The following is a 25717-nucleotide window of genomic DNA, read 5'->3' on the forward strand; positions in this document are numbered from 1 at the left end:
GCAGAATATCACACACGGGGAGAAAAGGTGGGAGTTTGCTCCCTTCTCTCAATGCCACCACCATGGCCTTTAAGGAAAACCAGTTGCGGTAGTAAAGAGAAAAAAAGATGTTTTGTAGCTATGAAGCAGCAAGGAAAAAATACGATCAGTAATGGTAAAAGCTCAGAAGAAAGCACTTAGGAATGTACATACAAAAGGGCTGTTTTGTACATTTAAATCCAGACAGGGCTATCTTCTCTCATGTGGGGTGAGAATGAAGTATTGAAGGTGAAATGCTGAGCTATAAATGTTTGATAACTGGTGCTGCCCTGTACAGGATACTGAACACACAGAATTCCAGTTTACCAGCTGTAAGTATACACTGACATTTATTATCATAGCCAAATGCTCCTTAGTCTGAAAAAATAAAATAAAAAGTTCTCTATTAATTTAGAGTTTGGCCCAAACCTTATCAAAGCTGATTTGAAATTCAGCTTTGATATCATTAGACCTATTGGAAGTACTGAACTATTGGAACCATTCTCCTCAGAAAAGTGTTTTAACCATTGTTACTCCATATCTGGCACAAGGGAATGTGAACCATAATTTTGGCCTCTCTTCCTCCAATGCAGGATTGGACCCCTTTGTGTGTGTTAGCCAGGGGTGTAGCAGATTCACGTGGGCTGAGGATGTGCTTTTCCAGGCAGAGCAGCAGTGTGTAGCTCTTTAATCAGGGAGACATCAGAGTGTTAACAGGGTGACAGGGAACGTGGAGCAGGAGCTGAGCAAATTCATTGCTACGGATGACTAAAAAATGTTTCTTTGACCACATTTTTGTCTTTAGGGTGTTGACAGTTCTCTTTAGTGTCTGTGGGAACTGCTAGCAATGTCAGCCTGTTCTGGTACATAATGTCTGTATTAATTTATTCAAACAAACTATAATTCTGGATTAAAGCAAAATTCTTCATTGAAGGGGAAGTTTGTGTTTCTTCACATAACTGAGAGTGTATATGTGTTTTTCAGGATACCTCTTGAAATGCAGGGAAAGTGATTTCCAGAATTTGGATTCTCTATCTGATACATAATCTCCTTATAGTGTTAGGAAAATCTTCACTCAGCGTAAACCAAAATTTGAGTAGCTGCCTTTGGTAGGACAGGACCCAACACGCTGTGTTCCTGGAGGGACTGATGAGCCCTTTGAGAAGTCATTCCAATTGTCTTCCCACTTTTATTTCCATCTTGGGAAATTAAGTTCTGTAACAGCAATAACAAGAAATGATACAGCAATACAATTCCCCTCCAAAGTGCTGGGCAAATTTTAGTGAACATTTTGTAGCTGACTTGCTTTGAGTGAAACCCTCACAAAAAAAACCCAATCAAACAAACAAACAAAAAACCCAAAGCAAGAGCAACCAAAAAGTTTTAAAAAGCTATTACAGAAGACCAAGGATGTCTATTAAAGCCTCCAAAAGGGTTCCCAGTAATGCTGTTAAACAGACTTCTCTGAAGCACTGACAAACTGAAGTATCTATGAGTTGTATTAAGTGTGGAGGTTTAAAATCATATTTAAAATCAATATTCTGGTTCTTTGATTAATAGCTTTGCCAGTGGCCAAATGGAGAACCTGGGCATATAAATGATGCAGAACCCAAACCAGTACTGCTTGTTCACTTGCTTTTATTTAAGCATTAGAGCCTGGATGAAAGATTGAAGGACATAAACTTTTCTGAAATGTATGGGGTCTGTTTCACCTAATGTGATCCATTTTTAAGTTGGAAGTGTTGGCATCCTGCCCTGAAGGGTCATCTCATGTGCAAAATTATTTTATATATTATATATTTTACCATCTGCAGAATACCTGCGTTATAGATAAACAGAGGAACTCCAGGGCTGCCCATTTAATGCCTCAACATTAGCAATTCTTGCTATGCCATTTTCTTATAAAGGATAAGAATGTGAGAGGTTGGCTGTGCCATGGCAAAATCCAGCAGTCCAAATTCTCCTCTCAAATGCAAGAAGTCAAGGAGAGTCAGAAGTTGTTCTCAAAAGAGATGGGTGCTACAGATTAAAGAGCTGAATGAAAATGGTATGTCCTCTATGAACTCGTAGGGTCCTGTGAAAGATGCATTTTTTTTCTCTCTGACCTATCCTGACCTATCCTAAGCATTTCACTTTTTTGAGAATCCTTGTTTTGGTAAAATAATACAGGATTGCCTGTACAAGGACTGGAGGGTCTGAAGAGATTCCTCCATTGCACAGGAGGGGAGAAATACTCTAATCTTGGCCAAGGTGGGAATTTAGCACACAATTTCATAACGTGTGGAGCCTGCTAGTTCTATGAATTCATGGCTTCCCACACAGGATATCACTGATATTGGCAAGCACTGGATGTGTGTGGGAATACTTCCTGAGCCCTCAGGACTAGACAGAGCCAAGCACAGTCTCTGGGCCCATGGTGATGTGAGTCTGTAACCAAGGATTCGGGGGCAGAGGTTGTGAAACCTGTCCTTTTGGACTGGCACTTCACAGCAGAGCTTTCATCACCTCCTGTTACACATTGTCCCAGCAGCCAGCTTGAGTGGCACCTGCTCCACTGAGACTAAGGCAAGTTTCTGGGACACTGCCAGTGCAGGAAATGCCAACATGTCTGTGTTTGCCCCCTGAATACTACTACTGGGCACATTTCTTCCCCTATATTCCTTTAATTGAGGTTTTGTACTTTCCAGAGATGCCTCAGTCTGTTGTCACTGGGGGTCAGTCACTAAGTGTTTCCTGCTCAGACATCTGGATAATGAACACGTTTTTGGAATAGTTCTATCTTACAGACAGGTTTGGGTTTGTGTTATCTAAAATATCAGTTATCATGGAAATACTGAGCTTTTAGAAAAGTCTGGACCAATTTTAAATGCACAAACATGATTTATTTTTTGATTGACTTTACACATTTAATTACTTTTGTGGAAAAGCTGAAAATTAATGCTTAATAGAAATTTGGAACAGAAGGAGATTGTCACTTGATGTCTGAATCACATCTCATCCTTTTCAGTTACCACCTCTTTATTAGCTTCAATATGCTTTGGATTAGACCACAGATGCAGACAAGTTTATTCATTGCACACCCTTTAATATTTGCACATTTGTGTTAATGCTGTGGCAGGCTGTTTATAAGAGATACAGTGTTGCCTGATAAAATTAAATGGCACTGATGATCAGGTAAAGAACAGAAAATTTCACCTCTTTCACTCTGTGTAAGGATTTGATATGAAATAAAAACCATAGGGTTAGCTCCTGAGTTCATCTCCTAGCACACATCTTGTTCAGGTCACTGGACATCTTAGCTCTGTAAAGGTGGCTTGCATAGATGTTAAACACAGCAGAAAAATAAGGTCAGAGGGTTAAAGAGTAAATATTACAACAGTAAATATTTCTCAGTCCATCTATGTTTGATTCAGCAAAAGGGTTTGGAGTTCAGTATTTGGAAGGGTCCCATGTCAGACTGCACCATATTTACTGAAACACAAGGTGACTCAGGACCCAAGCAGCCTTCTTGTGTTTGCATTAGTTTCCATGTTGGTTAAAATACATACAAATCTAGGGGGAAAAAACCTCCCTGGTTACCAAGAGTATAAAAAGATCCGATAAAAAACTGCTGTACAGGCAGTGCTTGGAAGACACAGGGTGCTTAGTGCCCCACAGAGAATATAAGATAATTAAAGGTGGTTTCTTTATTCTAAACTGGAAAACCTAAGATAACCCTTGGACCCTAAGTTTGTAAAGGCTGCAAAAATAAAAGCTGGCTGGGATTCAAGTAACTGCAGTGTGAACTTGAAGGCAGAGAGAGCAGCAGTGGGTGCCTGGTAGATGGCTGACCTGAGGGCAGCAGGGTGCAGCAGACCCGGGGGGAGGCAGGAGGCCTTTTCTGTCCATCTGGCAACTCACACAGGGACTTTTAACAAAGAGAGAGCAAGCCAGCCTGCACACATCTGATGTTTTTCCCAGTTTCTGCAGTGATGTAGACATTACAGACAAGTATAGGAGTGCAGGGAGAGGCAGAGAAGAGCTGAGCAGGATCCTCTGGAAGCACAGCAGAGAAGCACCAGGTGCACCAGGCAACCAGCCCTGAACACGGCAGGGTTGGGCTTGTGGCTGAGCCACTGTGGGCTGCGGGAACCTGGGAGTGCCCTGTGAGTGTGGACAGGGCTGATGGCCAAAGACACTTCACTGCACCCACAAAAACTGATGAGCAGTGAGAAGGGCAGCTGGCAGGAAGGATAACACTAGGTCCTTGATTTGCCTCCAGGAGTGGTGGCTTGAAAAGCAAGAAGGTTGGTCTGGAGTTTAGTGTTCTGTTCCTGATGTAGCCGTGCAACTGTGGGCATCTCCCTGCCCTCTGCAAAATTGACACCACCACCACCTTCATCTGTTTCACAGGAGCATGGATCGCTTTATGTTCACGGCAACAAGTAAATTACTGCTGCACATGTCCAAGCAGCACTGCTGTCAAGCTGTCAGGCCACAGAGGACTTACTTCATCTGTTATTGACATGAAACAGTCAGGAGATCATTCAGGCCATTAATTATTCACAGATTTTATCACTGCTCTGAGCAGAATGGAGCTGGTTTCCCCTTTGTAATTAAAAAGGAGATAATTTGATGTGTGATATAGCTCAGTACCACAGCACCCAGGAACCAGAGACACCTGATCACATCCCAGAGTGAGGATAAAGCATAATAAAAATTGCACTTGTGAAAGGTGCCCTACTCCTGCCTTAGGCAGGTGGGAGCTGTGAATGGCTCAGCTTTGTTCGAGCTCTGTATCCAGCAAAGGCAGTGGTAAGATTCCCACTAAGCTGTGGGAGCAGAGGCGGATTCAGTGTGTAGGTGTTTTGAAAATCCTACCTTCAAGCTCAATTCAAAGTCCATTAATGCTAAAGGTGTCTGTTGACTGAATTAAACCTTGGCTCAAGCTCATATCTATTAGATCACTGAGCAAAAAAATATGGCTTAATCCTATTAAATATTAGCCTGCTTTAAACTGGATTTTCTAAGTAGGTAAGCTTTCTGACTTCTGTCAGCAGCAAGAGCTGTGCACAAACTACTGTGCCACCTTCCCAAACATGTGTATGTCATACCGGGGAATTTCTCCTGTGAGATTCACATCCACCTACAATATCAACACTCCCATCCTCCCTTATCCTGCTTCATTGGACTTGGAGATGAACCATCTCTTTTTAGAAAATACTCTTGTGTAAAGTCATTATTTTAATCTCAAGGTCCATGGCTTTGTGCTTTCTGCAGAAGTTTGGTATCCCAGTGAATCCAGGAGGACTGATGGTACAATGGAGAGTACCTAGTTCCTCACACAGTGTCCAGGCACATAAGGCCTTTGGATTGTGCAATCAGCCCCTTGTCATTCCTTTCACTGTTTTTCTTGTGTCTTCCTATGTCCCATACCAAGGGCTGAGTGTTCCCTCACTGATCTCTCTTTCTCTCTCTCTCTTCTCCCCTTCTCTCTCCTTACCTTGCTACCACTATTGGGATGTAGAGTAAAGATGCTGGTATCAGGACTTTGGTTATGTTGGATGAGCAAGGAGGTAAGTTCAGATTGCTTCAGTAAGGAAGTATAACCCTTCTCAAAGTGCTGTACTGACTGTGTGCAACCCTGGAAATGAGGGACAGAAAATATGTCGTTGTGCATGAGAACCCCAAAACCTCTCTGCCTTTAGTTTTGTTGTCCAACAGAGAAAAATGTACAATGCTGCCTAAGAGTCTGTACTTCCTTTGATCTGCTTCCCATTAATGTCAAAGAGAGATGCAGGCTGAACTCAACCAAATCACCATTTGATTTCAGCAAGCTTTGGGTCAAGATCCAGCTACATGATGAGAAGATTTGCCTCTGTAAGTGTAAAATCCAGCATTATTTATGCAGGTGCTAAGTAATTTTCCCACTTAAATCACAAGTGAAATACATGCAACAAATGCATCCCAAGAGGAGGTAAATGGGTTTAGTTCGTGTAAGATTCAGTTACTTTTTGTACAGAAGTGAGGCAGTGAGAATGACAGAATTTAAACACTAAAAGATATTACACAATCAGCTCATTACAATTGTCCATATAGGAGGTTTCAGACTTACACTACCTGTCTGTGGATGACAATGACAAAGACAGAGCCAGATATATTCAATACATTCCAGGAAATTACATTTTTGCCTTTCATAATATTACAAAGAAAAGGTAGCCTTCTCTCCCTCTCAATAAACCTAATAAGTCTTCATTTGCCATAGACCCACAGCCCCAGGAAAATGGCATCTCCAATAAATCAACAGGGTAGAAATTTCTGCTACTCTCTAACAGACCAGCCCCCCACAGGTCCTTGTTATTATTTATTATGTGGCAGGACACAAAATTATTATTAGGAAATGTTTTCTGCAGAGGTAATGCTGCATTACTCATCAAACCCGGACAATGATAATAAGTCAGGATACTGAATTCTTGGGAAATGGACTGTAGTACCTGACAGGCCCTTTCTAGTTTTAATGTCCCTACCTCTCTGACACTGTAATGAATGAAAAGTAATAACAGGACCTAAATGGAAAGTACTTTCTTCTACTTGCTTTTTTTTATGTATGTCTCATTGCTTTTCCCCCACGTCCCCCATTTACAGAAAAAAAAAATTAACCAAATTTTGTTCACATCGATTTGTCTTGACAAGAAAAATATGACAGAGAACATTTTGTTGCCTTCAAAAAATAATAGCAGTAGAAGAACTTCCACCAAATACAAAAAAACAAAAATTACTTATGTTGAAACAGATATGGCACCTGTGTAAATAATGTGTTTTGTTTCAGCAGTGGATTATATGGTTGTAATAAATCACAAATATTGTGAAAGAAAGAATGTTAATATCCAGATGTGTCTTGCAATGTAATTCACAGGCAGAGCACAAGAAACTTTAGTGGTTTGTGGGAACATATGTTTCTGTTCTTTAACTGCTCTATTTCCACAGATTTCTAGGGAGGTTTATTTTGATTTTAATCCTGAATTTTGTTGGGCTTTTTAATTATTATTTTGGAATTCTACTATTGTTAAACCCCTGTATTCAGAAGTTTTCTGACTGATTCACTCTGTAGCCATGACAGGAAGGACAATCTGAGTGAGCCAAGGAGCTGAGACTTGACACACCCACCTCTCTGGAGTCCAGGGAGCTCAGTATAAAACCCTTACTGAGAGTGGGACCTGAAATCCTTGTTGTACAGTCACAGATGCAGTTAGCCAATAACTCCAGGAAAGACTCGGAAGGTCTTGAAGCCCCTTTAAATTGGTTATGGTCATGTCTTAAGTGGTTCAGTAAATTTAGCTTATGACTATACAGTGTGGGTTTCTCAAGGAAAACAGCCAAATAATGCTACCAATCCTGAAAATATTGTAACTTTGCATTATGCTAAATGTTTAATTAAGTTTTCTCCATTTTAACCATATGTAGGTATAATAATTGCTAATTTTTTTATTTCATTTTAGCATTAAAGGACTAACACTACTGGGCAAAATAATACGCTAATGATGACTTTGAACCCTCTGTAATTAGTGCAATGTGTGCAGCTCACACATGTCTCAGCAGATTATCAGATTAAGGAAATCATTTGCTAACACTGCCATGTGATCTCTTTGCAGCTGACTGCACAAGTCACTTAAGATTATTAGGTGTTAAATATACAGAAAACATGACATTGATCTTTCCAGTGGGCGGCAGGCAGAAGATCTAATCTCTGCACTTGCTTGAAGCTCTGTTTCTATGTATCCTTACAAAATTGCTTGTTTTGAAGTTAAACAGGCCTTATATGGAAAAACCTTTCTGAGCCATTTCAACCCAAATAGTGCACAGCAGAACTGATTTTCTGGTATCAGTGGGCAGAAATCTCTGGGATCATGAAAGGCAGTAAGACAAGGTAATTTCACAATGCCAGGTATTTGTATAACAAAGCCAGCCTGGATAGCTGCTCTTGCCCAAAGGTTCAGCACAGCTGGCAGCACAGCAGGTTACAGAGTCTGTCATGGCCCGCAGAGATCTGGAGCTTCACAAGAGCTCCCGATTTCACAGAGAATGGCACTCCCATAAGAGCAAGAGACCTGCTCCACTGTCCTCTGAAGAAAGGGAACCTGAGTAGCCCCTCTGCAATATCAAGAGTTATCATTTTTTGGGTCAGGTACTGTCACCCAAACCAGTTAACACAGCTCTTTCCCCGGGGAGCCCACAGAAAGGAGACAGGAGTTTAGATTTTCCTTGTTGGGCTTTTTTCCATCACTAAGAAAGTCTTTACCAGACCACATGTGCATCCATAATACTAACATTTTTTTTTAATCTGGCCTTGAGTCAAGCTCCTTTATATAAATAAATATATATATATATATAAATAATATATTAAAAAATATATATAACTTTTTATATCTATATAAATATATGTAACTCTTTACACTAAAATATTTTACATGAAAAAATAAATGGGGTCACTCAAAGGATGCCAATGGCAATTCCTCTGCTTCTTTAAAACATGCTAAATTAGAAAAATGTTCATATTTGGATGCACTTTGGTTAAAAGCAGCCAGTAGAAACTGATGAAACTAATAGTACAAAGTGAAGATAAATTTGAAGTGCTAACACAGAAAAGGTCCCAGACTGGTAACTCTATTTTAGAAACTACCAGCACCTGGAAATAGTAGCAAGGTTAAAGATTTGGACCTTCGATGACATTTTTTTGTGTGATGTTGTCCTCATGCAGTTTATTACAGAAGAATTTAATTCTTGTATTCCAAATGAGGTGGAGTGGAGAAACTTTTCCAATAACAGGAGCTGCACAGTAATTTTTCATCCAAGACAAGACAGAGGAAGAGCCACAACTTTGATAAGAGACAAAGAAAATGTCAGTGCAATTGGAATTTTCTCCTTGCACCAAGAATGCACAAAAAGCAGTGCCAGGGAACGTGGGGAGCAGATTAATCTGCCCAGCAGATTCTTACTCCCGATCAAGCTTACAAAGGAAATAAAACTTGGAAATAACTGGGCAATCCCACAAACAAAAGCACTGGCACACATGTGAGCTGACATCCACTGCTTTTGCAGGAGTGTGGGTTTAGCATTTTTGTATGTTATGGCTAATTAGCAAAATAAAAGGGGACTAACAACTACCCCAGTTTTCACAGGGAAGATGGTATTAATTATGGTGAAATTGTAGCACAGAACAAAAGACAAATGAACCCATGCAAAGCAAGGTTGTGCCTTTGTCTACTGTTATTTTTAGCACAGTTACACGTGGGCTCACAGCTCTCCCCTCCAGCTTTCTTCCATGGGTACCTGTGCCCAGCAGTGCCCTTCAGAGCTCAGCTAGGTCAGAGCTCAGCATCTCTGAAAAGGCTGTCCCACAGTCTACGCTCCAGTATGATTCTCCTTTATAGAAAACAGGATGACAGTGTAGCATTGGAAATAGTTCATCTGCTGAGTCTTAAATTAAACCCTCCTGTATGCAATTACTATTGCAATGTGTTCTTAAGATATCCTTTGTATTTTCTTCCTTTTTTTTTTTCCTAATTAAAATTGCCCTTGGGGGAAATTGCTTCCCTGCACAATACTCCAAGCCAAGGAGCAAATTCTGATCTCCCCAGCCATTTAAATGACATTCAAGCACAGGGTCTACATCCTGGACATCAGTGAAGGAACATTTGTTATAAATTACAGATGAGTATGCAAAGGTGAAGCAACCCCACACTTGCTCTGTGATGGTCTTGCTACCCATACCTTGTAAGATGATTTTCCAGCTGTTTTTGGTCAAGACACCACAGGAGTGACTGAGAAATGCCCTTGCTAGTTTCCCTGCCTCAGCCACTTCCCCAGATCAGTCACAGAATGGGAAATTGCTGGGATGTTACAGAAGATCCTGGCAAAGACCCACTGGCAAATGGCCACAATGCTATGATAAAACTAACAGGACTAGCTTATATTCCCTGAGTTACCTTACAGAGTAATTCACAAGTACAATGATACAGGTAAAAATCTGTTCTCGTTTCTGCCTTAAGATAGGCCATTTGTTTGCTGTAAGATCTGGAAGAAGATTTATGGTCACTACCTTGAAATGAAAGTGATATTCTCAGGCATCAGTATACAAAAAGGGTTGCAGAGATTCCCAGAGGGGAAAAAAAATGAAACTTATTTCTGATGTGTATTCTGCCTCCAGACAGCACCAATTCTCTTAGGTATATATCATATATCATACATAAACATGCAGTTCATTCAAATAATATTGCAACAAACTGTCAAAAGGTGTTCAAACTCTGACCTTGAAGGACTTCCCTAAATGGAAGTATGTGCCAACAAACTGTCTTCCCTAAAACCTTTAATGCAGCACAGAATGTTGGAATAGGGAAGATCTATGGAGACAGACATTAAATTAACCTCTCGATAGCAATCTGATTTCCTACTAGCAGTGATTCATTCTGGGCCACATTTTAAAAGCAGTTATACAAAAACAAATCCAGCGTGACCCCATTAAGTTAATTCCACTGTAATATTTATGCCTCAATAATTGTGCTTAAACTCATGAATCTCTTTCCTTGTCTGTGAGACCAGATCTTTGACAGGTATAAATTGGCATTGTTCCACAAAGCCAGCATAACTATTCTGATTCAAACCAGTTAACAACCAGCCCACAACATTAACAACTAGCAAGTGGTTTTAGGACCAGCAACTAGCTGTCTAGACTTCTGTGCTACAAATATGACATGGGTTTTTTACACTAATGAGGTTTCCTTTAATGGAGGATAAATGAGTTGTGTCTCCCTTTCCTATTCAGCAATAGCCCTGGCATCAAACATAAATCCTGAAGTAGGATAAATAGTCAGAATTCTAGAGAGAGCTGTAATTTAAATGGAAGTCTTTGATTTGTGTAAAATAGACTCTTCAAGAAGCACTCATTTATTTGGGCAAAACAGAAAACAGGTAAAGACAGTTCAAAAGGGCCTGTTACATACATGGCTTTAGAGAATGTGTGTCTGGGCAAGGAGAATTGCTTCCACTGAGAGCCACCAGTAGTACCAGATCTAGGACTGACCCATGCAGTGTGAACCTGGCTTTTGCTACTGGACAGACCAGGTTACAGAAGCACTAGCAGGAAAACCAATGGAAGAAAGATCAGATACCGCTCACATCCCCCGGTGTCAAAATGCACATGTGGGTACAACCATCTTTTAACTGACAAGGAGCTCTGCAGTGCTCAGAAGCAGGAGCTGGGAGCTTGTGACAGAAGTGCAGCAAATCCATCACACTGCATGAACCAGCATCAAGCCAGCTCACACTCCCACAGCTGCTCCCCAGAGTGAGAGCAAGTGTGGCCCAACTGAGGAGCAGACAGAACCTGGGTTTAGCGAGGAGCAGGAGCACAGGGAGGGGCATCCCCTCCTACCCCAGGCTCACTGTTCTGATGAGAACAACAATCTGTGCCTACGGACACCAACCAAAGCTTCTGCTGAAACCTACATTATAATGTGCATTAAGACAATCCAACCTTGCTTTTCTGGTTCTCAGCTCAGCATATTACCTGGCTGAACATGTGCAGTCCCTCTCTCAGGTTTCCTTCTTGGTTTCCCAATCCTTTGCTTACAGTGTGTGCCCCTTTTAGAGGGCAGTGCCAGGTAACTCTGATCCTCTAAATATATCCTTGGATTTGGGATTGATAACTCCCATGGTACCAGGAGAGAGGCCCATCCAGCTGAGGAGAATGAGAACTGACAGCAGAAAGGCTGATGACATGGCACCTCTCCTTCTCAAAGCCCAGTGTCATGCAAGAATTAAAAAAAGAGCACAATTTCAGTGCTTGAATTATTCCAACTTGAATAATTTAGTCCAGGATTTTCTAGGCCCTCAAGGGGTGAGGTTCCTGTTTCCCATTACATTTAATTAAATAAAATTAATTTTAATGGGAACTGGGTGTCTAAACCCCCCAGAAAGCTTTGAAAAGCTAAACTTCAATTGTTATTAAAAACCCAAGTAAGAAATTAGGCATCTTCATGTTCTCAAAGAAGTTAAGAGAAGCTTTTTACTGACGTCAATATGCATATGATTTTTCTTCTAAAATTTTCTTCTTCTTTTTTTTTTTTTTTTTTCTGGATAGGACCCAGTTAACATCAGGGATGACATTAAATTCCTTCCATAACCAGCCCTCTTAGTTCTCTACAGTCTAATTCAGTGTTTTTCTATTCCATATGGGGACTGGGGATGTATTTGTGTTTTACTGAGATTGCTTTACTTTTCCTCGTTAATTACAGTTACGATTTTTAATGGATTGAAATGCCACTCCAAGTACAGTTCTGATCCTGGGCAACATCTGAGTCTGTCCTTTGGGATCAAATGGTGTAAAATGTAAATCCCACGTAAAATGCTGTCCCTACAGCAGACTCCACACAAGACCCTTGATCCAATTGGACCCGTATCTGTTTACCTCAGCAGAGAATCCTGTTCCTACACTTTTGTGTCATGGCATTCTGTTCCTCTAGGACATTTTCCCCAGCTTTAAAAGTGAAAAAAAAATGAACACATTAAGTTATTCTGAGCCACCAAGTCACTTAGAAAACCAAGTCACTAAGAAAACCCATCAGCTGTAAGTGGAAATTTGCCAAAATTTGTTTAATGCCAGCGGAGAGACAGGGTCTATGTGTGGTTGGTTTCTGGGTCTGGTGCTTCCTAACTTGCCCTGGAGCAAAGCAGAAGTGACCCCACTGCAAACACCAGTCTTCACCCAATGCCTGTTTCCTAAGGTCCCTCAGGGCCACAGCTGGTGACACTCTTGCAGAGAGCATCGGGCTCCCACAGTGGTTTCAATTGTTCCATGCTCATGAGGTTACTCCTGGTTTGCAGCACCCACACAGGGAAGAAAACCAGCCCTGAGGCCACACTCAGACTAGAGATCAATATCCAGCACCAGTCAAAGTGGCAGGTCTGTTTTCTCTGCCTCTGGAAGAAAGGGCACCTTGACACAAGCCCTTAACAACTCGCTCCATTACCACTACCATTAACTACCAACTCTCTCACTCACTGGCCACAGCACTTGTGCTGCCCAAGCCCACCTAATTCCAAGGCATTTGTAAGCGTAAGTAACGGAAGCATTTTCCATGGAAGGACTTCTTTTCTCTAATATTAACATACATAAATGCAAAATAATAACACTATCTTTCTTTCCTCCTGGATGTCATTGTGTCTTAGTAAGTTGATGTATTGTATTATGTTTTTGGACCTTGAACTTTATAACCCTTCCTTTCTACATCATTACATCTTTTTTATATTAATATATTTCAAATAAATTTCTCCTTTGTTTTACTCTTCCCATACTAATAAAAAAATCTTCAGCATCCAATGCAGCATACATCCTTTCAGCAATGCATCAGCCCAGATTAATGCATTGTAATGTCATTATTAACTCAGTTCTACATGGTCATTTTTCATGTTCTGTTGAAGACAAAATCAAAGCAACAAAAATACAATTCATTCCACACTGTCATCCCTTTGTCCTGACCAGAACAACTCGATCGTGTTGAAGAAGGCATGAACCATATCAACCAAGACATGAAGGAGGCCGAGAAAAATTTAAAAGATTTAGGGAAATGCTGTGGCCTTTTCATATGTCCTTGTAACAAGTAGGTACTGGGTACCGGCTCTGCTATGTGGTGTCCAGTTTTTTGTCACAGTGAATGTCTGAAGTTTTTGTCTTTTTTTTCTTTGTCCTTTTCCATCTGCTTCATTCTGTGGGGATAAAATACTTGTGTTTAATCAGAACAACTGGAACGCATCGAAGAGGGAATGGACCAAATCAATAAGGACATGAAAGAAGCAGAAAAGAATTTGACGGACCTAGGAAAATTCTGTGGTCTTTGTGTCTGTCCATGTAACAAGTAGGTGCTGCCTGCCTCATCTCTTTGAGCACTTAAGGCTGATCCCAAAGGCCTTGTGAAGCTCATCCTTGCTAGGCACATGGACAGGATGAGCATGTGGCATGCAGAAAGAACGATTCTGGTTCAAATGCATTCATTTCATAGCATAGACAACTGACTGGGAATTACTGTAGATGCATTAAAATCAGGCATACTGCAGTGAAAGCTTCACTGTCAAAACCTTTTAATGGTAAAAGTTTCAACATTTTACACAAAGTGTACTGAGTGGTTCCATTTTCCAGCGAACAAAAACACTTGGGGCTACCTTATTCCTGGACACTCTAAATTCTGAAACATATTTTCATGAACAAGTTTTATAAACAAAAGAGCTGAAAAAATGCAGAAGAGGTCATACTAAATATTGTTCAAAATTGTGGATGAAAATCACAGCTTTTTTCATTGTTCAGCAGAAATAGTCCTTGATAAGATCTTGAAAGAAATGTGACGTTTCATAATTGGAACCCAACTTGAAATGGTTTTCATCCTGCCACAGGCAAAAAATTTGACAAAACCTCAACACACCAAATTTCTCTCATTTGGGTAGCACGTACACTAAGCAGAAATGTTGAAATGCACAGAGTTTGCTTGCATGCCATCACACTTGAACGAAACCGTCCTCCAAGTAATGCCAAGCTTGTTTTAAATGCCAAATGAAAATGTGATGTGCGGTTATGCGGGTCTAGGAGACTGGGGACCAACCCGAAGTCCTTGAGGAATGGCAAATCCAGCATGCAGTGAGTAGGCATGAAACTAGGTTGCAGTGAAAACTGTCTTAAATGGTTGGCCAGAGATTGTGCCAGAAACAAAGAGAGAAGGGTTGCTGTAGTATTAAATTCCCTTTCTATGTGAATTTTTTTCACAGCCAAAGCCTGATCCTCCCATAATTATCAAAACCAAAAGGAAAGAGAGCTGGCATTTTGCCAAAAATCAGAGGAACAGGACTAGGGTTTTGCCTTATCAGTCACATTTGTTTTGAAGTTAATTCCCTTGGGACACAATACAGATACAGCCTCAGGTTTTTTTTACTTTGTATCAAGCCCTGAATACTTTTTTGGTGTAAACATTTTGCCCAGAATTATTATAGCCTTGATGTGCGATGGGAGAGGGGGCAGGAGGAACAGGAAGGGCTGCATACACCGCTTTTGCAAGGTGTATGAGTTCTGACAACCTGCAGCCCTTGCTGCCCTGCACCAGAGGAGCTGGTGCACAAGAGCTGCAGGTACAAATGCAGCAGAAACTTCACCTCTCCCACACTGTACAAGCTGTAAAAGCTCAGAATTGACAGCCAAGACATGTGACAGCAATGGGATTAGCACCTGGCACGTGGCACTAAAACATTTGGCACTTTGCTACGGCTGCAGCGTCATGCTGCAAGAACAGAATGATTCTGCAGGGGACATAGTGGGCATAATTTGTAAAGGGGCCTCTTTCCTTATCGAAGGCATTCTGAACCTATCAGTTTGCAGCCATATTTCAGAGAGCAGCATTGCTAACCAATGCTCAGAGGACAGATGAAGAATGGTTTTAGAGACTGTTCCCTGAGTTGCTAAGCCAGGGCCCCACTGGTACAGATAAGACAATCTTCTGAGGAGTGGAGTGTGGGAGAGAGAGAAATCCATAGAGTTCTGGGCATCAGAATCACCATGATCCCCTAAAGCTCTTCTGACTGGTGGGAGATTAATGGCATATATTTATAAAAACATTATCCATTTCATATGTAACTCTACCCTGATATACAGTGGAAGTACAGTTCTCTGAGCCATAAAAATCTGTAAAGCTTGATCCTACATTCTTAGGAGACCAAAAATGCCCACAGAATGGAACTTTGACCAGGTTGCATTTGAAAGGACAACTGCTATTGACCATGAGCAGATCCAAGCTCCACCTGTTGACTTTAATTGGAAGTCCACAAGAAAACAACAGATCAGATTCTGGGTGTATAAAATCATTTACCTCAAACACAGAAACTGTCTCACTGAAAAAGTTGCATAGGTCTAAAGAATGGGCAAAACCCTGTAAATGTATCTGCAGCAAGAGACTGAGTTTCAGACATTTTAGAAATGCCAAATCTGATGTATAGTTTCAGAGAACTAAAATTAAACAAGCCAACCATCCTATTTATAAATAGTCTTCACAAACTTTAATAGGAGATAAGCAACAGAACAGATGAGTAGGAAAGATCCTCTTGTAATCTATATTTTAATTCTATATTGGATCATACAACACATCTTCAGGCTTATTTAAAACTGAGCTGCTTCAGGGGGCATGGAGAGAATATGACACCAGAGATGGGTTTGTCATGTCCTTTCTCAAATCTCCCAGAAGCACATTCAGTTCCTCCCCCAAAATCCAAGCCACAGGGCTGTTTATAGGACTGATTGGAGCTGACCAAGGAACAGGGAAACCACAGAGATTTGCAGCTCCCAGGGGTTTTGTTGGAAACAGATCCATTTCCAGAATAAAATCATGAACTTATACCTGTGGACCCCAAATCCTTATAATTCCCCTGTTAAAATGTTCAGTCTTGTCTGGTGACCCCAATGACAGCAGCCCTGAATAGGCTGCACATGTCAATCTGTCGCTCTAGGGGTGCCTGGATTTTAATTTTCTATCCACGGCAGCTCAGTCAAAAATGGCTCTCTGAAGGTTAATGTAACAGCCACAAAATACAAATATAACAAGTTGCTATTTTTGAAGTCCTGTGGTTTAAAACTCCTGAAGGAAGTGATGATCCTTTTTTGCCTGTGTCTTGCTTATTGTGAAGGCTGTTACTGCTGATGCATTGAGGGTATGATGAACTATTGGGGCAACTGTGCTTAGTGAGAATGCTTTACTTCTTATTCATGCCTGTAGCTGGTGCATGAAGAAAAATGTAGAAAAATTTCCCTTTCTGATGCTAGATTGCTCGTATCTTTTATTTTCTCCTGCACTCATTTCACTTCTGACTATTTTCCTTTTTGTCTCTGTGGACAAAGGTTTGTACATCAACTGTCGATGTATAATTACTATTTTCAAGTACCGATATATTATTTGAAAAATCTAATGAACCCTATGATAAAATCATCCCCAAATCACCTTTGGAAAAGTTAGTGGCTTTTAATGCCTACTGTGCCACATACAATTGAAAAAATATCACCAGAAGCCAAATATTCTGCATGGTAAAATGTTAAATTGTAGCCAAATCTGTTTTTCTCTAAGAGGGTGTGTTGCTGTGATGTGATGTACACACTATACTTGGCAGTTCTGTTTTTATGTCTGTCTGCCAGTATGTCTTCTGTGTTTGATGTCAAAACATATGTGTCACTGAAATGAAACAATGTTTTCTACTTATCTGTATTTCTTCTCTTCTTTTTCCTTTTTTTTTTTTTTTTTTTTTTTAATTTTCCTTCATTCCGGAAACTAAGTCAACATACAAAAACCTGTGTGCAATGTTGTAGACATGACAACTGCAATTCACCCTATTGGAAACTAAACCTCTGACCATCACTGTTGTGGCAGTAAAGTAAAAAATAATCAAAAAACCCACCCCCTCCTTTTATTCAGCATTATGATATATCGGTATACAAACAATGACCCTCTATCTGAAAACTCATTTGCTTGATTCAGCTTTTAGCTTGGAGAGGTAAAGAGTTTTGCATTTGTCCTTGTGCACTTGGTACTTTGTTACTCATCATCTTTTTTGCATAGGCTTAAATCAAGTGATGCTTACAAAAAGGCCTGGGGCAATAATCAGGATGGTGTTGTAGCCAGCCAGCCTGCACGTGTTGTAGATGAACGGGAGCAGATGGCCATCAGTGGTGGCTTTATCCGCAGGTGAGCCTTTTTATCCACTGTTTTCTCTCTGTTCTCCTTGTCACTGATATATTTAGATTGCTTCCATATGGTCATGAGTTCTGTGGTGCTCATTAACTCCTTCAGAGGTGCTGGGAAATGTGATAGAGCCAGGATTTTCCACCAAGTGGTGCTCCGATTCAGGTTGACGGTGACTCAGACACATCCTAAAGGTTTACTGCATCCAGGGGCTTATCCTTGGCCTGAGGGTCACCTGAGCTCTACTGCAAAGGATGGTGACCTTGCTGGAAATCCTGGAAATAAGGGTCTGAGAACCAGAAGATGCTTGAAAACACAAGCCCAAAACTTTATTTTTGAGACTGTCCAGATGTAGGCAATAATAAATGAAAGTCTATTTATTTATTTCACAGCAGCACTGTGAGGGTGCAGACAGCCATGGTCAGCCACCACTGTCCTTGGCACCTCAGCTCCCTGTGTGGACACTTGTCCTGGGGGCCTTATCATGGGTCTCGCTAATGACACTTGTCAAACGCCTCAGAAATGAAGTGTCAGATAAATACTAGTTTATTGCCATTATGTCTCAAGGCATGTAGTGCCCATTATCCCTCCTTGCCAGAAGATGTACCAAAGCGTCCAACAGCTTTCCCTTTCTTTTCAACAACAAAAAAGCCTCAGGCTTCCTGCCAAAGCACTGAGCTAAGCACAGAACTTGACGAACACTTTAAACTAGAGGTGCACCCCTCCCCTGCTCTTGAGCATCCTCAAAAACTTACTGCATGGGGAATGATGCTCCATTCCTCAGCTGCTGGGAAGCCACAGCTATGGAGGAACAGAGTGGGAATCCCTGGGCTTTCAAATCAAAGCCATTTTGATGCACACAGCTGTATTAAAGGCAGCCCCACTTCAAATTTCCCACGACACACAGGGATCCAGCACAAGTACCTACTGATTACAGAGCTTATGGGACATGTATTTAGCTGACAATGCTGTCAGCATACCAGTAGGCAAAGCTTTGATCTCTGAAGACTAAGGACACTAGTTTAATAAGTAATTATCTTCCCAAAAACTATTATCCACTTATTTTTTTGGCTGCTGTGATAAAGGGAAATCACTGTGATAGAAACAATGCTGTCATACAATCTGAAGCGTGGGATGGAGTTGCCATTTAAGTTTGATGAGTCTGCCATTCACTTTTTTTTCTAAATTTCTGGATGGCAGCCCCACCAAAATGAAGGCTGGGGCATGATAATAGAAGAGCAGTGAAGGAAGTTATGCTGCACCATGACTGTTCTGCAAATAGCCTGGAGAACCATTTGGGCACCTACATGAACACAAACTGCATAAGAGGCTCAAAGTAGGAATTTTCTGAGTGGAACCCATGGACCTGGCTTTTCCCAGCTTCAGTCACCACCTGTCTCTTGAGTCACTGGAGAGTTTAACTGGTCCTTGGCTCAAGCACAAGTTTTTCCTTCCAAAAAGCAAACAACTGCAAGAGATGGTGCTAAGATTGAGAGATAAATGATCTTTACTAAAGCCAGTAAATCTGAGATTGTGCAGGAAATTGTGCTTCTGTCTTTCACCAGAAATACAGTTAATTAAATATGATTTTAGGTCATGATTTCACAGCTGAAGCACCTCTTCCCCAGTATCTCTGTGACCCCAGGCATACAAGGACTGGACAGTGTTCATTAGCAGTCCAGGGAGGGGAGCTGCTATCACTGTAATTTTACCATCTTCCAGCACTTCCCATGAATGCTAACCACACACAGATCCACATGGAGCACGATTTCATTCTTTGGGAATGAAAGAGCAGAGAGGTGCAGCATGTGGTACAGGCAAGCTCAGACAGCAACACCTCTACCAACAGCAGACGAGCAATATAAACAGAGCACTGATAACTCAGATAATTGAGCCCAACATCCAAAAAATAAGCATGTAACATTTTTCAGGTTATCTACTCATTAATCACTTTTGTTCAAAGCTGAGCACAGCAGCCTGCTCCTCAGGTGACAAGCGATGAAGGATGCAGTGGAGGTTTCGGGTGAATCACAGTTTCAGGGGGAATCTCCTGTCTCTGCTTTAAAGAATTGGGTTTTTGTTCCCAGGGTAACAAATGATGCCCGGGAAAATGAAATGGATGAGAACCTGGAGCAGGTCAGCGGCATCATTGGCAACTTACGTCACATGGCCTTGGACATGGGCAACGAGATTGACACACAGAACCGCCAGATTGACAGGATTATGGAGAAGGTAAGAGCTGCCATTTCTGTGAGGACCCCAAAAGGGGCTCTGTTTTCCCTTCTCCAAGCATGGGTCTGGAAAAGACAAGGGGCAGAAATAGCTCCTCTCTTCTCCCTCCAAATGTTGGGCCAAAGCAGAGCTCGCTGCTGTGAATCTGCACCTCCAGTGCAGGCTGGGTTGAACCCTTGCTGTTGAGTTTGCCACACAGCTGCAAGGGGACCCCTTAGCAGACACCAATGCTCCTTCTGCAATAGCTCTGAAAAAGGACAAGTGCCCTCAGCTATGCTGAACTGTGGGGCTTGGATCTGACTGTCCTGGCACTTCCTGGAAAGTTTTAAATCCTCCTGGGCTTTTCCTTCCTCGGAAACTCCATGAGCAGCTCAGGATTAGATCACCTGCTTGGGGAACCAGTCTTCAAAGAAGGATGGGGATTTATTAAGCAAAGCTTTGCCATATGGTAACAGTGCAGACAGTTTTGTTGTGCTGCTTATAACAACATTAGGACAGAGATCTATCTGCTCTCTTGGGGGAGGGTGTGTGTGTGTATATATATTTATAAATAATTGGGCCCCACACAGCTCCAGTGGAACACAAAAGCTCAGCATTAATTCTGAAAAATCACCATGTAAAAAGGCAGAGAGCACCATTCAAGTGCCAGACCTGCACTGCAGATTTTTGAAGCAGAGAGCAGCCCCTTCCAAGCCTGGCTGCAATCTCACTGCCATCCTGAGATCCCAAGATCTGCAGGCCATCTGCATTGGTACTGGCAGAGCTCCAGGCACAGGCAGGCTGATGTGACATAAGAGGCTAGATCTTCACCTGGTGTAAAATCAACACAACACTCCACTTCAGTGGAGATTTACACAACCTGAGGATCTAACCCAAGGACTTACATGTAGTGCTTAGTGTTAATTCTGACCTCAAGTGGTAGAGCTGGTGCTTTTGAGCCTTACACGCATGCCTCCTCAAACAAGCAGGATGCCCGTGCCTGTTTTTCATGTCAGTTAATTATATCAGAGCCTAGTAATAAAAATTAAGGAAAATACTGTACTGAGGGATTCATTCCAAGAGCTTTCCTTATTGGAGGTATATTATGGAGAGAACTGGGTGAAGTATACATTGTCTGAAGTATACATTGTCTGATTGTGGGAAGATCATCCCTAATAGAGAGGCAGCCATGGTAGAGCATGTGGCATGGTGTTGGTCAAAAGTCTTGCTTTATAAGGCTGCATGTGTTTTTTTGACTGTACTGGAAAATGCGCAGTATTGCTGGGATGCCATTATGCACCGTTTCATACTTCTGGGAAAACAAGAAACATTGGGGGAAGGATTTACTACTGCTATTCATATGCAAATGACTAGAAAGCAGCACATCTCTCTATACTTTGAGAAGGGACAGGGAATTTATACAGCCTACACTATGAGTACTTTTAAATAAGAAGGCTATGACATACATTATTATCTCAAAGCAATGAGGACGTGCAATACTGTGTTCCTACCTCCCCTGCTCACGTCACAGTGGCTGGAGATGTGCCCTGTGGATGGAAATCAGTGGCATCCTACCCGTGCCTGCAGGATCTTATCCCAAAACATAGCAAGTCCAACAAGTTGTCCTACCAGCTCAGGCTTGCAAACATCTGGATTTTGAAAACATTGACCAAGCCCTGTGTGCACATAAAGCACATGGGCCAAACCTCTAACAGTATATACTGAGAGCAGTGACCTGAGGGACCAGTCTTCCACAGCTCTGTGGTCTTCTCACAGACTTTGGCATTTTGTACAGCAATGGCAAAATAATATTGGCAGCTAATGCATTCATGAAATCACCCAGGGCCCTTGGCTAAGGAACAGTGACATATTTGTGAAAGATGGATTTGCATCGTACACAGAGGAGTCATCATGAGAGCAGCACAAAAATAAGACAGTCTTCAGTTTTAGTGAAAAATAAGCCAAATTTCTCAGAGTAAGGACATACAGTAATGAGGTACTAGAAAAAGGAACACAATGTATTAGTAAAACCCTCTATAAAAGACAGAAATCATAGTTAGCTGGATAACAGCGAAACCTCAGTTGCACACACATCCAGTCTGCAATGAAATATGACAACAGAGCCTTGTCCCCCTCACAGCATTACCAGGGTTTTGCTGAGCAGCTGGAGCACTGTGCTTTGGGTGGATTATGGTCATTAGAAAGACCCTTGGTTGGCACAGTTTGCAAAAGCTGGGGTACATCAAAAATCCAACCTAAAGTACCTGGGGTGCATCATAAATGCTCCTAAGGGATTTATGTTCTACTGGATGCATGCACCCAAACCAGAGCAATCTCATAATGCAGTGATGCAATCTGATCTATCCACAGTAATCAGGACAGCAATGAATAAAAGGCTTTATTTATCCTTTCCTCAGATCAGAGAGAAAGGGACAAAAACCAAAATGACAGTGTGATGAGTAGGTCAAATGGCACCATCACCAAAAGAGCCTGGCCCTAACATCTACCATAAATAGGAGGCTGGGAAGAATGTAGAGGGGGCTCAAATCACTCCATCTTGACCTAAGTGGGAAGGTCAGCACAAAGAATCCCACTGCCTTCAATGCAACATCATCTACCAGACACTAACGTCCAAACATCATTAGGGACATGAGGTTTAATCGCTGTTCAATGAATATTCACACATTTTGTAACAAAGGTAACTTCTTCCAAACCCATTAACTTTTTAGGTAGTGTTTTGGCAAAAGCACACAAAATTGTACTGTGGTAGACAAGGTCAAACTCATGGCTAAAATAAAGCAGTGTGGCTTGTAATGAGTAGTTTTGCTGATTTATGCTTGTTGAGGAGCTGGCACGTGCTACTGCACTAAAAATACACATAGCACTTTCCAAAACAATTATGGAGAAAAGCCCAAGATATTTTTATTGCAAGAAAGATATACTGCACATCAGTATAAACAGTCTTAAAGGATTTTTAAATGCATGTGGGAAAGTTGCTTCACCATTCTGTCTTTGCAACTTGGAGATTTAAAATAAATCTGTAAAATTTGGATACACCCCAGAGATGTGGGAACAATCATCAAAGCTAACAAAATGCAGCCATCAAAACAGAGAAAGTGTTTGATACTGAAGCTCATGCTTTTCTAGCAGCAACACAATTCTCACCTTTCCCACAGGCCTGGTTTTAAAAATTGAAACTATTTTCTAGCTAGACCCTCTGCTAGAATAAGTCGGCATGGCAACGTGAGGTTGAGTGGAGTTTTGCCAAGTTTTGTCAGCTAAAACAGTGTCTTTAGTCTCCAAAAGTATCTTCTGCAGAGCTACAGAAAGTCATGGTCAAAGTGTCTTCTAACTCAGAGAGAACTCCCCAACCTCCTAAGTGATGCCATTTTATTAATGGCATTTTATAATCATGGCAGGTGTTACTCCAGGGAAAACAGTGCAGTTAATGGCTCAGTCTATGCTGGACTAAATTGCAGTTTGATTGGTTCCAATCACAGTAGAATCCCTGCCTTTTATTAACTCCTGTTTATGCTGCTGCCCAATGAAAGAGGCTACTCTCTCTTGCAACTACATTGGTGAACTTTGGAGTACTGGCATCCCTCCCACCTATTCCCTTCTTTTCATATGTAGAGCAAAGATATCCAGGCTGATCTTTTCAAAGAAATTTATCTTTGCCAGCATTCCCTATGTCAGATGATCCAGCTTGTCTGCTCTGGGAGTCTCTACACTGACCAAGTTTTAGTTTTGGCTAGTACCTGATGTTCTAAATTAGACTACAGTCTGAGTCCATTGAATCTTAGAGGGCTCTGAAGCCTTTCCCCAGAAAATGCAGATGCACACCACCAGTTCTCATGCCATCATCCATTACCATTAGTACCACCAGTGCTGTCAACAGCACCAGTTACAGACGTGGCACAGCATTTACAGGATTCAGTGCAGCTGACCACAAACAGAAAAGCTCTGCTCAAAGGCTACATGAAATAAAACCAGATAATCTGTAATCTCCTTTTGGGTCCCTAACACCACTATAAAAAGCAGCTCTCCAGTATTATCAAGCTTCATTTTTCCATGACCTAGCCAAAATTATGGAAGTACCCACTCCAAAATTCCAACAGAATATGGGTCTTTCTTCCCCTTATTCTTTTTTTCTGTCATACTCTCTTTCTTCCCTGTACTCATCTCTTTCTTTCCTTTGTGTTTCCCCAGGCTGATTCCAACAAAACCAGGATTGATGAAGCCAACCAGCGTGCAACAAAGATGCTGGGCAGTGGTTAAATGCAGAGAAGTGCATTTCCTTTTAATGCTGTCCAGCAGGGCAGCACCTTCATGCTTTTATCATGGTATTTATCTACTAGGTTTGCACACATGCACATATCAACCCCATTGTAAATGTTGTCCTGTGTAGTTTGTCAGCTTTCCAAAATGATACTTGTAATTATTTTTTTCTAGATATCTTTCTTTCCAAAGGTTGTACATAGTGCTGATTTGATGGTTATAGCTCACTATGATGTTTTTTGGGGTTCTTCCTTTCTTTTCCTTGTTATGTTTTGGATTCCTTTCCTTTTTTTTCCTTCTCATATTTCTTTTTTTTTTTTTTAATGATGTTTGCTGAATGACAACACTGTTGGAATGCTAAACGTGCTGTTAACCTTTAAATATACAGTATTGTTCTTGTAAAACTGTGACATTCCACAGAGCTACTGCCATGCTCCTGTCTTTGGATATCATGATGTTTAAGCACTTAAACCTGCTGTCTTCAGTTCTTCATTGCCATTATCTGTTGTTATGATTTCATGATTAGACAATGTGGAATTATATTACTATAACAAGCATTGCACTAAAAAGTGATGTGATTTATGCAGTTATGCATGAGGAATAAATAGACTTTTAGACTCCTACTTAAACAAGAATTTTCCCATGGCAGTAGCACACCAACAATGACAACAAAAGCATGCTCAGTATTCGGACTCTTTTGGGACTATGTTATACCAGCAAGTTTGCAGTTGTGCCACTTTTTTCTTGTTGATATATATATAGTTATTAATCATGATCATTTTTTTTAATTATGAAAAAAAAGAGGGATTTGGCACTCACCATTTAGCCATTGCCAGCAAAATAAAAGCTTGGCTGAAAATATGTCAAAGACAAAAAGAAATAAGTGTAATATATTGGGTTTGTCTGCTGCTTTTGAAGACTATCTTTTGGAGGAAACAACTACCATATGAAATGGTGCAAAGAAATGTAATTTTTATAAGGCTCTCTCTTTACTAGTCGCTATCCCCATGTGGTTTGTTATCAGTACAGTTCTCTGTTGCTTACCTAGAGCTATGCACACCAAATCGCTGAGATGTTTAGTAGCTGACAATTAAAAATAATTAAAAAACCTAAATGAATGAACTCTAGATAAACTGTGAGGTAAATATCATTTACAGCATGTAATATGAAAATTCTTTATGTCTCCTGTCAGTTTGTGAAGTGATTGACATTTTGTAGCTAGTTTAAAGATTATTAAAAATTATAGATCTCAGAATTCAAGCTTGCTTTATCCATTTGTTGCCCTATGTGTCAGTGACAACTTCTTATTTGCAACTCACCTGGGAGAAGAAGCGCAAAGTCTAAAGACTCTTTACAAACTGCTTTTGTATTGTGTTTCGTGGGAAACTAAAGATTTTGGTTTGCAATACTATAGAAAAGTAACTTCACTAAAAATTACACTTGGTACATTCCAAGTGACTGTTAATTTA

At 41.0% G+C, this 25717-nt stretch overlaps 1 protein-coding gene across 2 annotated transcripts in view; it reads left to right on the forward strand.

Annotated features, from left to right (window-relative positions):
* Positions 1–25503, forward strand: part of SNAP25 (synaptosome associated protein 25) — a 61724-nt gene extending 36221 nt beyond the window's left edge. Inside the window, exons 4-8 of one of the 2 annotated variants that reach the window (XM_002199070.7) lie at positions 5525–5573; positions 13793–13910; positions 17637–17762; positions 19847–19991; positions 24180–25503. In XM_002199070.7, coding sequence (XP_002199106.1) covers positions 5525–5573; positions 13793–13910; positions 17637–17762; positions 19847–19991; positions 24180–24248 — 507 coding nt within the window. In that variant the 3' untranslated portion in view covers positions 24249–25503. Of the gene's footprint in view, positions 1–5524; positions 5574–13537; positions 13656–13792; positions 13911–17636; positions 17763–19846; positions 19992–24179 lie in introns of both variants that reach the window. The other variant, XM_002199062.6, reaches the window with a different exon arrangement.
* The last annotated feature ends 214 nt before the right edge of the window (positions 25504–25717 follow it).

The sequence above is a fragment of the Taeniopygia guttata genome, chromosome 3 (genome assembly GCF_048771995.1).
Source record: "Taeniopygia guttata chromosome 3, bTaeGut7.mat, whole genome shotgun sequence".
In the NCBI taxonomy this organism is placed as follows: domain Eukaryota; kingdom Metazoa; phylum Chordata; class Aves; order Passeriformes; family Estrildidae; genus Taeniopygia; species Taeniopygia guttata.